The sequence below is a fragment of the Rosa chinensis genome, chromosome 6 (genome assembly GCF_002994745.2).
Source record: "Rosa chinensis cultivar Old Blush chromosome 6, RchiOBHm-V2, whole genome shotgun sequence".
Lineage (NCBI taxonomy): Eukaryota > Viridiplantae > Streptophyta > Magnoliopsida > Rosales > Rosaceae > Rosa > Rosa chinensis.
The window spans coordinates 43,562,412-43,579,363 of NC_037093.1; the positions used below are offsets into that span (position 1 = coordinate 43,562,412).

Sequence of the window (16,952 nt, forward strand, 5' to 3'; positions counted from 1 at the left end):
AGGTTCGCCGTCTCCGCTGAACTCTGAGTTCCGCCTAACTTCGATCCTCTGCTAAGCTCAGGTCAGTCTCCGCTGTCTCTGCCGAGCTCCATGTAAGGACCAAGCACCCTTCGCTGCTCCGCTCCCCGCTACTGCAAACCGCTAGACAACAATGCCTCCGCTGAGCTCAAAGTCATGGCCGTCTCCACTGCTAGCAAACAACATCGCAGTCCCCACCGAACTCGGAGTCTACACTACTCCGCCACACTTCACCAAGCCTCCCTACTGAGTCTTTAGGAATGGCTCCGACAGCTGCTACAACTAGGCCCACAGCCAGCGCAAAGCTCCGCTCCGCAACCGGAAACCGCTGGGCAGCCACCGCTGGCCTCCTCCACTGACCAAGCTTCGCCGAAGCAAAATCTCCTCTTGGCAACCTCCGCCGAGCTTCTCCGCTGAGATTCACCCCTTAGGGAAGACCGCTGAGTTTCTCCTCCGGTCAACCTCCGACGAGCTTCACCACTGAGCTTTCCCGCTGTGCTCTGGTCGCTGCACTGAGTTCATTTGCATCTTTGCAGCATAGCCAGCTATCAAGGGAAATTCAACTATTTCTACCGAGCATTCCCCTACTTGCAAATGATACCTCAACTACGAGTTGACGGACATTATCGGAATTCTTTATCCGCCACAAGCAATGAACCGTCATGCTCGGCCAACTCCACTAGCCTCCAAATCGGCATAAGATAAGTAACTATGTCTTATCTCTTACGCTCTTGCAATTAGAGCCTTCACCATGACTATACATGTCTCCATGACCCTTAAGCATGCCTACAAAATATTATTAGCAACTTTACTACAAGTACATGCTACACACATACATGCTTAAATGCACTTTCATGTGACATGCATCTAGAAGCTTGTGACACTTACGACTTAATTAAACATGCTCTGATAAACGACTTGTTCGGGTTACGACTTGCTTGGGTATCGAGTATGGCCACAACTTACGCTTGGGCCATGCCTCGCATGCTCGCACAGCACCTACACACTCAACTACACCCAACTTGCTCGATCATGTCCAAATGCTTTACTTAAAGCCCCAAGTTCACAAACGCTTCATACGATGTCACCGGGACTACTCTTACAATTTTATATAGACACCCATTACACTTGCCACTATCTGTTGTGCGTGTTATATGGCCATAAGATCCACATATATAACTACCAATATTTTACATGTTCATACACATTAATGGAATATTGAATTCTTCTACAATTTGTCGCTCGCAACAAATCGAATTCTTTTCGCATTCCATTAATACGAGCGGTAGCCAATACAACAAAGCATTCTACATATGCGCGTTTTTTGTCTCATTGTGCAAGTTAAACTAGTCCCTTCTTTCTTATGGAGTTCAAGGACTTGTAGGGACTAGGCGCCTCTCAGACATTGTTTATGCTTGATGACTTCATGATTATAACTCCCCAACCAAGAAGCTCCTCTTACTTGGGGACTTGTAGATACCTCTCACTAGCAAAGCTATTTGCTACCTCACCAAGCATAAACAACACCCTCTTTGGGACACCCACAAGCCACGGTGAGGCCCAACCGAGACATGCATCCGGTAGCCCTATGTTCAAGCCACGCTACGGTATCTGGAAGTGGCAAATACGTTGCCGGGAAGCCACCTTCCCGGCCTTGCAAAGTTGCCTTCACAAACATGTTTTCTAGACTAGAATAGTGATTTCTACATCCCACATCTAAGAAAATGTAAAGGAGATGGCTTCCTTCACCTATAAAAGGAATGCCTCCTCCCACTTAAACATGATCCCCATTACACACTTTGTGATCCCCTTGGACCACAAGGCCCAAACACACATAGTACAATATTCAAGTGGAAGTAGTTTCCCGCTAAGGCGGAGTCGAACCACTATACTTCTCGCATATCTCTCTCTCTCTCTCTCACTTTCTCTAAAGCTAACTAGAGACCCCCTCGGATCTCTAACGTTAACACATAGTACTCTGGAATCTTAATGATGCAATAATTCCTTTCTCCCAGGGATTGACCAAGCGCTTAAAGAAAATTAGCAAGACGATCGATCAACTCCTGGAGAAGATAATAGACGAGCATGAACAAGTTGCCAACACTAGGAGTGGGAAACAAGGCCATGAGTATTTTTTAGACGTGTTGCTTTCATTAACGAACCAACAGTTGAACCCGAATGATGAGCAAGTACACTTTCTTGATCAAACAAATGTGAAAGCCATCTTACTAGATATGATCACGGCGGCTTTTGATACTTCGGCCACATTGATTGTTTGGAGCCTTGCCGAGCTCTTGAGGCATCCAAGGATCATGAAGAATCTCCAAGAAGAGCTCCAAAGTGTGGTTGGTATGGACCGAATGGTGGAAGAATCTGATTTGCCCAAGCTGGATTACTTGAGTATGGTGGTGAAGGAGAGCTTCAGACTACACCCAGTTGCACCGTTACTAATCCCACATGAACCCATCGAGGACATTACAATCAATGGATATGACATTCCCAAGAAATCGCGGATCATAGTAAACATATGGAGCATTGGAAGAGATCCTAATGTTTGGTCCGAAAATGTTGAGGAATTTTATTCTGAAAGGCTCATGAACAGCAATATAGACCTCCGGGGACATGACTTTCAGCTCATCCCATTTGGGTCTGGGCGTAGAGGGTGTCCTGGTATGCAATTAGGACTAACCACAGTTCGGCTAGTTTTGGCACAGCTGGTGCACTGCTTTAACTGGGAGCTCCCAAATGGCTTGGTACCTCAAGACTTGGACATGTCTGAGGATTTCGTCTTATCACTGTCAAAAGCCAAACACTTGCTTGCTAAGCCAACGTACCGTCTTATGTAGGTTACTTTTTCAATGTAATCTTTTGATTATGGAATCTTATGTAGTGTGTTGGATCTCAACAAATATTCATCCATAGTTTGTTGGATCTCAACAAGCATTCATCCATCTGTCATTCTGCAGCTTCAAGAAATGTGCGGATTGCAATTGGTAAAATGATTTCATCAGTAATATTGTTTGCATCATGAATCAATACTAGGTAATGTGCCCACGCTTTGCTGCGGGTGTTGTAGTTCATTAATTCATCTGTAGTGGTACACAGCAGTTGGATTGTTCTTAATATAAAAAATAGGACACATTGCTCATAAAGACTAAATCTCCACATGATCTTCAATAACTCTCGTGTAAGCAAACATTCAAGATGCTTTTGTTACCCCCAACAATTAGAAGTAAATCATAAAATCAATCATATTTCAGGTGATCAGATTTGAAAACTTTTAATGTTTGAAAGGGATGATAATACAGAAGCAAAATACAAAAGGAAAGAATGGTATTGAGGCTGTTGAAAAGTAATTACAACCTCTTAGATGAGTTTATAATTCTGTTCTTTTTGTTAGCATCCACCTTAGCTGCTGCAGCTTCTTTATCTTTAGCTACGGCTTCTTTCTTTCTTTCTTTATTTTCATAGACTCCGCTCCATGGCTTTCATCAATGCATCAACTTTTTTCATCAACATTTGGAAAAGTTATAACATGTATTAGTACATTTAGGTTACAGAGATACTGCATTGAGGTTACTTAATGGCACAGATTATTATCTCTGACTTGTTTGACTTAGTGTGTTCATGAACATATTTTAATTTGATCTGTAATCCTATATACAACCCTAGAATGATATACTCTGTAGAATAAGGAAAGCATATATGATGGAAAAGGCTTGCAGATAAAATCCCAACATTCTATATGGCCATGCACTAAATCCTTGCTAACACAGGGTTTCAAGTGCTCCATTTAACTCAACCTAAATAAAAGGAACAAATGTAGTTTTATTTATACTTTCAATTCACCTGTTGACATATAATATGGTTAATATTCCTTGAGCATAAGTTTGTCATCAGCAATGTTTTGATTTGGAAATGCCTTTTAGTAATAATGCTAAACAACCTACAGGTTCTTGTTCCATGTGGTAAACTAACAATTATGAAACAGAAATAATATGCACTGTACAATCTAAAACATCATAAAGCAATTGTACTACAGGACTGTTCAAATTCTAAGATATTGGGAAGATCAAGTGTGCTTATTATGACATGTGGAACTGAATAGGAGCATGCTTTCTGAGGACTTACCATCAAATAACAAATTCATGACAGTAACATGTGTAGCTACTTCATAGCATGCCTTTTCAAGGGAGCATCTGTATCCATGCAAGGATGAGTATGTGATGCCTATTGTGTAAAACAAAAAACAAAACAAAAAACAAAACAAAACAAAAAAAATTTGTCCACTTCAACTTTACCTGAACTGGTTCTTTCTCAAACAAATCTGTAGTTCAAAGAGTGTCCAAATTGCAGGAAGCTCTAGCATTTTCTTCAAGAGCACGAATTATCACTTTCCCTAAAAAAGTGAAGATGACTATTACAAACCCAAAAACCCACAAAAAGAAAATCTATCGTCCCACATCAATGAAGGGCTTGATCAATGCGCACACACTATGAACATTGTAACATATGAAAGATTTCAAAGTAGTTTCAAAAATTTACAACAGGAAATACAAAAATAGAATTCATTATCCCTAAAGCTGAACTGACAATTAATTCAGTTTACCCCCCTAAGGTTTGGGGGTAATTTCATGTTAGTCCCTGTCCTTTCAATTTAATCAGTTTACCCCCCAAGCTTTCCAATTTCAATCAGCTGTGTCCAATTTCTACTATTCCGTCCAATTTGGACCGTTAAGTCTGACTTTTGAAGGCTAAAATGGTCATTTCAAGACCAAAAAAATAAAAAAAAGGAATTTTTTTTTCTTTTTTTCGTTTTTTTTTTTTTAAATTTCTGTTTTTTCTTTTTATTTTTTATTTTTTTTCATTTAAATTTTTTTTTTATATATAAATTTTGTCTTCAACCAATACACCACAAGTTATGATAGGTTTATAAAAACACAAAAATACTCTAGGTGGTTGAAAGTCTCTCGCTGATTTACGATATTTATGATATATCTCCGATAAAGAGAAGAATTTTAGGATATATCCCCAATAAAGTGAAGAAATGTCTGTGTAAAATTATTTTTTTACAGATATTTACAGATAAAGTGTAAAATCGTGAAGAAATATCTGTGTAAAATCATTTTTTACAGATATTTATAAATAAATTGTAAAATCATTTTTTACAGATATTTCTTCACTTTATTGAGGATATCTCTTAAAATTCTTCACTTTATCAGAGATATATCACAAATATCGTAGATCAGCGAGCAACTTTCAACCACCTAGAGTATCTTTTTGTTCTTATAAACCTATTATAACTTGTGGTATATAGGTTGAAGACAAAATAAAAAAAATGAAAAATAAAAAAACAGAAGAAAAAAATAAAAAAATAAAAAATAAAAATAAAAAAATAAAAAACAGAAGAAAAAAATATTTAAAAAAAAGAAAAAATAAAAAAATTCCTTTTTTTTTTATAGTTTTTTTTTGTCTTGAAATGACCATTTTAGCCCTAAAAAATCAGACTTAACGTCCAAATTGGATGGAATGGACACGGTTGAGGAGAATTGACAAGTTTGGGGGGTAAACTGATTAAATTGAAAGGACAGGGACTAACATGAAATTACCCCCAAACCTTAGGGGGGTAAACTGAATTTAATCCAAAAAAATATCAAATAAATTTGAACTGGCTAAACACCTGTTCACTTACCATAAGATACCATTCAAAACAATTGATAGCATAATTCAAAGGTGATCACAAACTTGAGCAAAAATATCCTAACTGACCATAAAGCAAAGGGTCCTGCAATCCAAAATGCAGCAAATAGTATGAATGCAGCTCTCTTTTCTGCCACCTAGTATGAGAAAATATTGCCTTTTGAGGCAGAAAGCCAGTTAAACAATAGACTAACTGACCAGCCATCTCATAGGCTACCACCAAGTTACATCGAAAACAGCTAATTTCAATTCAGTTAATCAAGAAATGAACTTCAATATTCTAAACTTTCCAACTTTGACTACAATAAACAAACAGACAATTTCTAGAATTCTCACCATGTTAGCTCATCGGACTGATGAATTAATCTACATTTCTGCTAACTAACCACAGAATGAAAAAAAAAATTAATGGACCTGGAAGTATCAAGAAATCATAGATATACATAAATCTATTGCTAGTAGCAGCAGTATAAATCTTTTCCTCAAACCTAACAGTAATTTATCCACTCAGCAGTGTAATCATAAGCTTCATACTAACTGTTCTGAGCCTCTAATTGCTTTTTACCATTTGTGTACATATCACATTCATGACTTGTACGTATGCAATAGAAAAACATCGTATAACTTTTGATAGTTCAAACATAGTCGGAGAAGGAAAAAAAAGCCACCTTACATAAGCATACAACGTCCAAGAGTTGAGCAATTTTTACAATCCAGTAGTTCTAGGAGCTTTGTATCACAACTTCCTATTATGAACTTCCTGCAAAGCACACAATTGACAATATCAAGCATTCAAAATGGAAAACACTGCCTTAACCAAATAAGACTCAATTTGGTCAATAATTGAATCAATCGTTATCAAGGTAACGACACAAACAGTAAAACTTTATTCTCAAGACAGTAAAGAAATTCAAATTAAAAAAGACCAGTGGCTGTAATCTTTTTGATTTCTGAACAGGATATCTTGAAATAAAAGGAAAACTCTAAAAGGGATTTTTATTGCAGAGTTACTGGGATAGAAATAAAAAGACACAAAACCTAATACGCAAACTATCATAAACCTAATAAAAGACATAAACGTGAAATTCTTTAGAAACCAATACCCTAGCATTCCATTATGCCAATTTTTCTTTGTTGACCGTGATTTCATTACAGGAGGACGCTTGATCTAAACATCATCAGCATTGGGATATTTATATGATGCCAATGTTATGGGAGCCATGATTTGATAACTATTACGGCTATCAAGACACCAGCTGTACAAACCGAAGCCTGCAACAACAATCACAACGTCTGTAATCAGTGATAGGGTGATGGGGAGCACAATCACACGTACATAGTTCAATACGTAAGAGATATTTCACTAATGCACAACATGGTTATCAGCCAAAATGGGCTAGCCTCACTACACTGAAGATGTGAATTACTGAAGGGTGTCTCTTATCACTTATGATCATGGATGTAGACACTTAAGCAAGGGAAAGCCAAACACACACCTCTTTTCCCCCAAACTCGATCTAAATTTTTGAATCCACCTCTCCGGAAACAAGCCCAAACTCTTCCCCCCAAGTCCCACCACAATCTTGAATCTCTCCTCTTCTCTTTCCCACCCCCAGCAACCCACGACGATATCAAATCAAAAATTGAAAATCTCAAATCTGGCAAATTAGCATAGAAAACCAACCTCTCCTACTCGTCCCACGTATCTCACATCCTGATTGATGCGGTCGATACTCGCTTCTATTGGACAGCTTGATGGCCACGCCTCGCCTCTATCACAGAGCCTTTCTCTCTCTCTCTCTCTCTCTCTCTCTCTCTCTCTCTCTCTCTCTCTCTCTCGCTATATTCATAATAAAAACTTCGGGGGTAAAACCGTCATTCCACTGCTGATATGAACTGGTTCGTAAGAACAGTACAATTACAGGAGCTCTAGTATATAGTAAACAAACTCACCCGCGCGATGCTGCGGATTTGTATTTTTTATCATAAATTTTATATGTAGTAGGGTAGAAATGATAATATAAAAAATATTAACTAAATATATTATCACTACTAGAATTTACCCAATTGGTGTCAAACCACTTTTGTCACCTATTTTGAAAATCTCGTCACCCAAAAATATGAGTGACAAAATATGTTGGTCACCAATTTCGTCACCTACAGTGCGTGACCAATTTCTTTGGGTGACGAAATGATGAGTTTGTCACCAAAAAACGTTCAGGTGACGAAATGCATTTGTCACCTAATCCATGAGATTCCGTCACGCATTTTATTTCAGAATTGGACTGATTTCAAAAATTGGAGCCAAATTTTTGGTAACCGCCAAATTTCACTCAATGGGTGACAAATTTCATTTCGTCACTATTTTTAGTTCCACTGATTATTTGAAAATTTATTTCATATTCATCAATTTATAGCTTATTGCATGTCCTGGCATAAATTTCAATTCAACTGTCATATATTGCATTTCAAAGTGAATACAAACTAAGTATTCATATATAAAAATCAAATATCTGTAAGTACTGGACAATACTTTACATCCAAAATGTGAAACTGCTAGTACACATTCCAATCCTTTCTAATCCTCTCTTGCTCATTTAATCAATATTATCATCCTCATCGCGACTAGGAAGGTGCCTTTGGGTCTTGACCTTGTAGCAATACAATGTAGCTCAAAAAGTTTGTCAACTGTTGTATAAGAAGTTGTTGTAGTGCCAAAGAAGACTATACAGGTACCTATAATATCCCAAAGAAGAGGATATGTCAAGTAACATGAAACACAAAATACTCCCATATCAATCTCAAAAGATGAAACTTGAAGCTTCCAACAATTTAATACCTTTACAACATGTGATACAAATTACAAGGAAATATATCACAATTGACCTTAAATGGAGGAAAATACTTCATATGCAGATATGCAGGAATAGGAAGATCTTTAGCATACCTAAAAATGATGAAGATGATAACAAATCTAAGTGATAAAAATAAATATGTTCAAAATCATTTTGATAATTTGCAGGAAGAGAGAAATTATCAACTGATAATGAGTTTGTATTGAAATGTCATTTAGTGTATATAATAGATATATACTCTATGTCTATGGAACTAGTGCCATGGACATTAATAAGTATATGCACATATTCTTTTTAACCAATGATATAGAAAATGATAGGAAAAGGAGCGAAAGAGAAACACTGAGCAAAGTACTTGTAACATAAGCACACTCAGACCTGTTTTATTCCCCACCTTTTTTCTTTTGAGGAGATAAAGGAGTCTTTAGCCAAATGGAAAATGAAAAGCAGTACTATATATAATACAAAGAAGCTGTAAACTTGTTATGCATAGAGTAAAATACACACTAACCTTCAAAAAAGAAAATAAAGCACACAATGAACTTGATAAACAGATATGCTACTTTATTATATTGAAAATGCAGCAAGAGCGGTACCCACTTTGAGGTTCCATGCATAAAGATAACTAAGACTATTGGCCCATGATTGATAAAACATTACAGGCATTTGCTTCAAGAAAAATAGAATTCTGTTTATACCAGGACAGAGCACTCAAAGAGACACTTGACATAGCTTAACCTCCTCAGAACTGTAACCATGGAGATGCTCGCCATTCTACACCCAAGCATGACATAACTTGACGTTTTTTTTTAATTCTTGAGCATGGATTACCATCTGACTTATACATGACATATGCAGAATCATAAGACTGATTGAACCATTATCATTGGCAAACTTATTAAAACTCACACCAAAACTGAACTTTATAACAGAATAAATTCAAAAACTTTAACAAAAACCCAGTGGGAGTTTTGGCCTCAATACCTGAACCATGACCGGCATATCAGTCTCCACAGCCCTATTCGCAAGTTCTCTATAGAAACTCATCTCTCACCTATACAGAAAGCTTCAATAAAACTCAGATTAGACCCAAAAATTCTGAAACTTACTAACAGAGAAAGTAAAAGCCTTCTGTTTTTATTCTTGCAAGGAGAAGATCTCCACCTACCCTACAAATCCCAGATAGCCAAAAAAGGAAATTAGAAAACCATGCCAACAAAACATTAAAAAAATACACAAATTGTCAGATAACCAAAGCCAAAAATTTCTACAACAAAACCCAATAACCTGGGAAATATTGATTTCCCAAAAAGCACAATCAATGAGACTGCATGTTCCAAAAAGCAGAGTTCAATGATCATCAGGCCCAAACACGACAAACACATTAGCTCTATATCAAAATCATGTAAAGAACAATACAGAGTTTATACCTATATAAGTAAAAGAGGCTGAGATGATTCAAAACTCCAGAATTGAAAGTTACCCTTCTTTTAAACATGTATGTTGTGTGCATTTCAAAACTGAGAACGTGACACTATTTGACATAACAATGAGTCAAAAACCAAATTAAAGATATAATTTTGGAACTAACTGCCAGCTATTTCTATGTACCCTTAACAATATGTTTCCAGTTCCATGGTTTCTCTTAGGGAAAGTCAAGGACAGATATGAAGCTGAGTAGTAATAGTATGAAGCATCTCAACTCAAAGCAGGCAAATACTATTACCTAAGCAAAGTTTAGAATTTCAGGAGATCAACCTTAATAGAAATAATGACATGATCAAGAAGTGGAAGAAAGATTAGGATGAGTGAAAAGTGATGAAACTCGGATCTCCTCCTTCACGAACTCCAACTGTTCGCTATTCTGAATGACAACTTTTTTCATGGCATAAGTTCTATCGTCTGCAAGAGAATAGTAAAAACAAACTGAACCCACCAAACCAGTAAATGAAGCAACAATCATCTCAAATGTCTAATGTAATACAATATCCTGATTGAAAATCCAATACCACACAAGAACAACAAAGCCAAACTCGACAAGTTATACAGCCCAAACCATGGATCTATAAACAAAAGTAAGAACCTTCAGCTGAATGGCTAAGGCCACCAGATTGATTCTATGGAGTTAACGTAAGACAATCTCATAGTTTCACAAATATTCACATATCAAGCATTCATAATCACCAAACAACAATGAATCACATTTTAAACTCAGTTTAGCAATTCCAATGTCAGCTCAGGCTCAAAACAAATGCTTCATATCACAAATTCCCAAACCAAAACCAATCCGGCGCTATAAAGAATAAAGCTCTAATGAATTCAGATTCATACAATACAAATTAACCATTTCAGATTCACACCTACACGAACCAGATCGCAGAATCGAAAAGCAAAGCAGAGAAATTGAGATGAGGAGAGAGGAAGCAGACCAGAAAGGTGAGAAGGGTGGGAGTAGTTGGAGCCGAAGAAAAGTTAGTGATGCGATGCAATCGATTTCCTTACCTCACTTCGTCGACTCAATCAAGCCTCAGGAGGAGTCCAATGAGAAACCACACACCAATGACCCGAATCGGAAATTGTTCGAGTGATGGGCGATTTGATTAGAAGGAGGAAGGCGGCGATTTGATTAGGGCTCGGTTACGGGTGGTGGCGGTATCGAGAGAGAGACCTAGAAAGTGGATGGATGAGAAGTTGTTGACTAGAGAGAGAGCCAGACTTGGTGGATAACTTCATAACATTGACCAAAACAACACAGTTTTACATTTGTTCCACTTTCACTGACGGAAACATCCATCACCAATTTTATGTTGTTCGTCACCAAAATACACACAGCGTGGCTTAGGGGTCATCATGGGCCGGGCTAGGGCCGACCCTACCCTAAATTTTAGGGCTTAGGGTCGGACCGGGCCGGGCCTAGTCAAAGTCAACAAAATTTAGGGCCGGGTAGGGTCAAGCCGGGGCTTAAATATGCTAACTCTTACCCGCCCGAAAAGCCCAATTCCACTACTAGAATCATGGCCTCAGACATCGGCCAAAAACCGATGAGAAAAAGAATTCCGACCGATGTCTTAGTGGGTGATGAGAAAGATCCGGAAAATGCAGACATCGGTTTTTAGCCGATGTCTGGTATAATTATATACATCGGTTCTTCATTATAAATCGATGTAAATACGCTTAAATTCTGACAAATTTGTATGTTTATATATTGTTAAACCCTCATATTTTTGGCTTTAATGCTTATAGAAATATAGATCCTACAGCCCAACTATACATTTTAACATCGTTATTTACTTAAAAACGATGACTGATATTGTTTCACACATCAGTTACCATGAACGTTTCTTGTTGTTCATGATTTAGACGTGTAATTTGGCTCATATCCTACCATTCCTAATTCAATATACACAGTTGAATATTATATGAACCGATTTATTTACTTACATTAACATCAGATTCTAGGGAAAAAACGATGTTAATCATCTTATACTACATCGATTCCAGTAAAAGAACGATGTCTAATGCTATGTAATATATCGAATCACTAAAAAAAACGATGTCCATATATTTTCATAACATCGGTTTTCTTGTCCTCATCGATGGCAATACTTATATTGGACATCGATCTTTGTCTAAAAGATGATGTGCAGTAGCTTATGGCACATCGATTCCAACATAATGATTCGATTTCCTGTGGTTAATGGGACATCGATTTTGATTTTGGAACTGATGTATCTCTCTTACTGGACATCAGTTCTTATAGCTATAACTAATTTAAACTTTATACATAGACATCAGTTTGAAATAAGAGGATTGATGTCCACAAAATATGTAGCTGCTCCTATACAATATTGCATTATCCACAGTTTGACAAAGTGATTTCAATATATATTGGGGTATTTTGTCCAAAATCATCATCATTGACAGTTCACAAAATATATATATATATATATATATATATATATGACTTCTTGTTTTGAAGGACTAGAGTATTCAGATTCCGTCACTTCCGATGAGGCAGTAGATGACATGGAACTGCTAGCAGTTGCTCCATTGCTTAGGCTCTTTGATGCTACTGCAGGGTTTCTTTGAATATATATATATATATATATATATATATATATATATATATCCCTGCCCACAAACCTGAGAAAAATGGTATGCATTATGAGAATTTGGTCTGCAACCATGAGGCTCAGCATACATAATATGTATGACAAGGGCATAACATCAGAAAACAATAAGTGCCATAAGAATATCAACCAATTGGATTCTAAATGATATTGAATCATGTTATTTTAATTTGAAGTAACTGCTTAAATGCTGAGACGATTGGGTTTTACCTGCTTATACCCTTGCCCCACGAAGCGTGCACGCAAAGTGGGTGTGGTTGATGTTGAAGTGCTCACATCATTTATAACAGCAACCTCTGATGAGGGTTCTAAACTCTCTATTGGAATTGCAGAATCAACACTTCCACTTGAGTTGCCAAATAAGAGAGCACCTTGGAGATACCTGTATTTTACATATTTATGGCCCATTTAGATCGGTGCAGTTTGCATTCAAGCCACTATTGAATTCAAGGTGCAACTAAAAGAGTAAGTGCACTCATATTCTTTGATGGTGTCTTACATTATCTGTGAGGTCTACCACAATCAAGATCTCAAGAGTGTTGCTTATTGATTCTTACCAATACAAAAAAAAGAATATATATATATGTGTGTGTGTGTGTGTGTGCGTGTTTTGTTAGTGCCATTCATAGGTGTGGTGTACTGTCCAACATATCTAGTTACCCTCATCTAGTTTATATAATGCTGCAAGATCTTCTAATGGAGCAGTAGCAATGAATACAGACTACTACAATGTATAATACAGCAGTAGCCAATTAATTTACCCAAAAGTAGAGATGGTTTCATAAAGTATATCCATTCATATAAGAACACAAGCAAATCTGAGAGCACCAAACAGGAACAATTTGAGTTTTACCTCCCAGCGATACATACATATTTCCGTTCAGGAGTGTAAACAGCTTTTGAGCAATTCTTTTCAACATAATACAGGAGTCCCCTTGTTTGATCAATAACCCCGTGGTCTGCACAGAATATAGGTGACAATTATACATCAGGAAGAAATTTGAATTAAGCTTTTGTCGATGGAAACACATAAGATAATATAACATGTTATCTGTAAGCAAGCAGCCCTCAAAGACACGATCAGAGGGATCCAGAATTCTTAGCAAGAACTTATCATGAAAAAATTTAATAACCTACTGGTGGGGGGTTCCAAGAGTCAATAACAGGGAAATATCTGATTTCCCATATTCTTCCATGTAGAGACGTGCAAGCCATCCTCCTGCTGAATGTAAAACTAGGGATAAAGGTCCACCTAAAATGAAAAACAAGAAAATAAAAGGAATTCAAGGGTTTTAGATCTCCGAGAAATGAAGCAAATAAAACCATTATCGTTGATGAAGAACACTAATGTACAATGACAGAGGATGGCGAGGAAGGACAGACCACATGAATATAATGGTTGAAATCTGATGGTGAGTTTTCCGACATAACCACTCTGATGATCATGTGTTCAGAAAGAACAAGAATTACTCATGGCTTTTTGGAGCACATTATCTAACCCATTATATATTTTGACTCTCCCTTGTCCCCCCAATCTCTCTCGCTCTCTTGGTCTCACCGAAAAGTCAAGGCTAGGGAAGGTCATTACTCAATGTTACATTGAGTAATATATAATAACTAATAATGAGACTTCAGAATACCAACAATAAGGTTGGAATAAATCAAATAACTCAAACTCAAGTAGTCAAGTATTACCCTTAAACCTACAAAGAGTGCACAAGTTCAATCTGTAGGTTAATTGGTCTACTCAAACTCAATTGGGGTCAAAATTTTGTTGCTTTATTGATAAGTTTGACAAACCCAATTCAATAGAGAAAGGAGGGGTTATATGGTAGATTTCACAGTATAGTTGTGCTTCTAGACCAGGCAGATTTCACATATACCACTTAACCATCTCAACAACATGAATAATATCATTCTATCTCAATAATTCAAAAGACAAAAATTCATCTTCTTTACCTCTCTGTACTTCGACATTCCTTATCCAAAACCAAGGTATCAAACCCACAATTTCAGATCTCTAACCACAAAAACCTAGAAACCTATGTCAGGTAAGCCTCAATAAACAAAGCCAAATGAACCCACTTCGACAAAAAAATAAGATATATAGCCAACAAAGCTCGAATACCTACATGGGTTTTCTCTGTGAATGTGCCTCTGAAATCTGAATATAAGCGAAGATTAAAAGCAAATTCCATATCAAATGTGCTTCTTGGAGACAAACAGAATTTGGATAACAAAGACCCAAACTTCAAATCAAACAGAGTTTGGAAAAAGAATTTACCTTGACGATTTGATTTGCAAGCGTTGATCTGAAGACGTGAACATGAAATACAAAGAAAAACATAAAATACACAAAACAACTGAGCATCAAACCACAAAACCCAGAAGAAACTATGAATTAAAAACTCAAAAAAGCCAGGTGCTCATCCAATTACCCAGATTTCTTTCTTCTTCCCGTCCCCTTCCTCTCCTTCTCTCTCTGATCAGTCTTATGTAAATTTCGCCCTTCTTCTCTGCGCAAGCCACGAAACAAATAATTACAAAAATACTGAACAATTTTACAACAAAAATGACAAAACCTGAATGAAAACAGGACATCGAATCCAAGGCTGTATAGAGGAGATCTGAAGGTGGAGACTCGTTCTCCTTGGAGGCTTTATGCTTTCATGGAAGCTTGCCGGACTAGGGTTGGCGACTGGGGCGACTCCATCGTCTCCCGTAAGAAATTGTGGCACAGATAGACTTCATCTCCGTCAATTTCAGAGAGAGACGGAGAGGATTTTAGAGAGAGAATGTGAGATTCGGAGACACAGAGAGAGGGAGAGGGAGAGAGAGAGAGAGAGTAGGGTTTGGAAAGACAAGGGAGCGAGAGAGAAGGAGAAGAAAGATAGGTGATGGTCGGAGGCGGAGATGGAGGAGGAGAACGAGCTAAGGTGGGGAACGCGAAGAAGGAGGAGCTGAAGTCAAGGAGATCTATTCATTAGGGTTCGAAACTTTCAAAGTGAAAAAAAAAAACCCAAGTGTTGGGGGGAATGAATTTTGGTCCCCGCGTCTCTTAAACTTTGAAAGTTAGTCCCTCCGCATTTTTTCAAAATTTTTGAACGAGACTTTACACATCGGTTAATTTAACGACTGATGTTTATAATCACAATAGAAATCGATATTTCATAAACCGATGTTAGGATGTATTTTTTACATCGCGTGCAATTCCCACTGATTTAATAGTGGTGATGTCTGATGGCATAATTCTAGTAGTGTTCGCTAGGGCCGCTTCAAAATAGGGCCAAATAGGGCCAAAAAGGGCCTTATTTTGTATAACCAAAAAAAAAAAATACATTGTATTTTTTCCTCAAAATATGGCTAAATGATTATATAGGTAATACAAGACTCATTGTTTTTTGTTGATCATATTTAATACATATATAACACACACACAAACACACACACACACACACACATAAATAGAAATTAACTTATAACATTTATTAATTTAGTTAAGGTGGTTATTCAATTAACTATCTCTCTAAATCTATCAATATTAATTGTTGTGTAACAATTAAGGAAAATAATAGTTAAAGAAAACAAAGCCTATGTAATAGAAAATAATAAAAATAATATATAAATTTTAGGGTAGGGCCGGGTAGGGCTTTTAGGGCTGAGCCGGGCTTGGCCCTTACGGGCTCAATTGAGCCGGGCCGTAGGGTAGGCTCAGGCTTCATTTGCATGACCCTTACCCTACCCTATTTGAGAAAGGGTAGGGCCGGGTGGGTTTAGGGCGGGCTTAGGGTCGAAGGACTAAATGATGAGGCCTAGCGTGGCTTCTTCAAAGAGCGAAAAATTTAGTGACGAATTCGAAATTTTGTCACAAAACCCTTATGGGTGACATATTTTTGGTTTGTCACTAATACTTTCGTGACTAGTTGGGTAATTTCTTGTAGTGTATCATTTTGCATGTTACGAAAGCTGGTATTTTAACCTAACTTTAAATGGAAGTGTTGAGTATGAGCTGATATTTTAACCAAACTTCTCTATTAACATTTTTCAAAAGAAATGCATAGTCTAACAAAAGATATTCTTTACATACAAATTAAAAAAAGTGGTTAAAGATATCTCATCAAAATATCATACAATTCAAGTTGGAACTATTCATCCTCTGATGTATCACTTATTGGTTCATATGGTGTTGAAGACCCTTCATTTGTTTTTGGATACAAACGATCTAATATAAGGAGCAGCATATGAAACT

General features: G+C 37.1%; 2 protein-coding genes across 2 annotated transcripts; one reads left to right on the forward strand and one right to left on the reverse strand.

Annotated features, from left to right (window-relative positions):
- The first annotated feature begins 278 nt into the window (after positions 1–278).
- On the forward strand, positions 279–2,969 carry LOC112171387 (cytochrome P450 CYP736A12). Its single transcript, XM_040508556.1, has 2 exons — positions 279–363; positions 1,993–2,969. Exons 1-2 carry the CDS (start codon positions 279–281, stop codon positions 2,862–2,864), a joined length of 957 nt encoding a protein of 318 aa, XP_040364490.1. The 3' UTR covers positions 2,865–2,969.
- A 9,639-nt stretch (positions 2,970–12,608) lies between these two features.
- Positions 12,609–14,828, reverse strand: LOC121050023. The gene is made up of 5 exons (XM_040508557.1): positions 14,663–14,828; positions 13,841–13,960; positions 13,574–13,662; positions 12,914–13,085; positions 12,609–12,716 (listed from the first exon to the last, which is right to left on the reverse strand). The coding sequence occupies exons 1-5, from the start codon at positions 14,678–14,680 to the stop codon at positions 12,609–12,611; spliced, it is 507 nt and encodes a 168-aa protein (XP_040364491.1). The 5' UTR covers positions 14,681–14,828.
- Between the last annotated feature and the right edge of the window lie 2,124 nt (positions 14,829–16,952).

Bases quoted from the DNA above. Each gene is read 5' to 3' on its own strand.
- LOC112171387 (XM_040508556.1), top strand. From the start codon at position 279: ATGGCTCCGACAGCTGCTACAACTAGGCCCACAGCCAGCGCAAAGCTC. The intron at 364-1,992 runs GCCTCCTCCACT...GTTAACACATAG, and splicing joins CCGCTGGGCAGCCACCGCTG to TACTCTGGAATCTTAATGAT.
- LOC121050023 (XM_040508557.1), bottom strand. The intron at 13,086-13,573 runs GTATGTATCGCT...TGTAAAATACAG, and splicing joins ACACTCCTGAACGGAAATAT to GTATCTCCAAGGTGCTCTCT. The intron at 12,717-12,913 runs GTAAAACCCAAT...CATTTTTCTCAG, and splicing joins TGGGGCAAGGGTATAAGCAG to GTTTGTGGGCAGGGATATAT.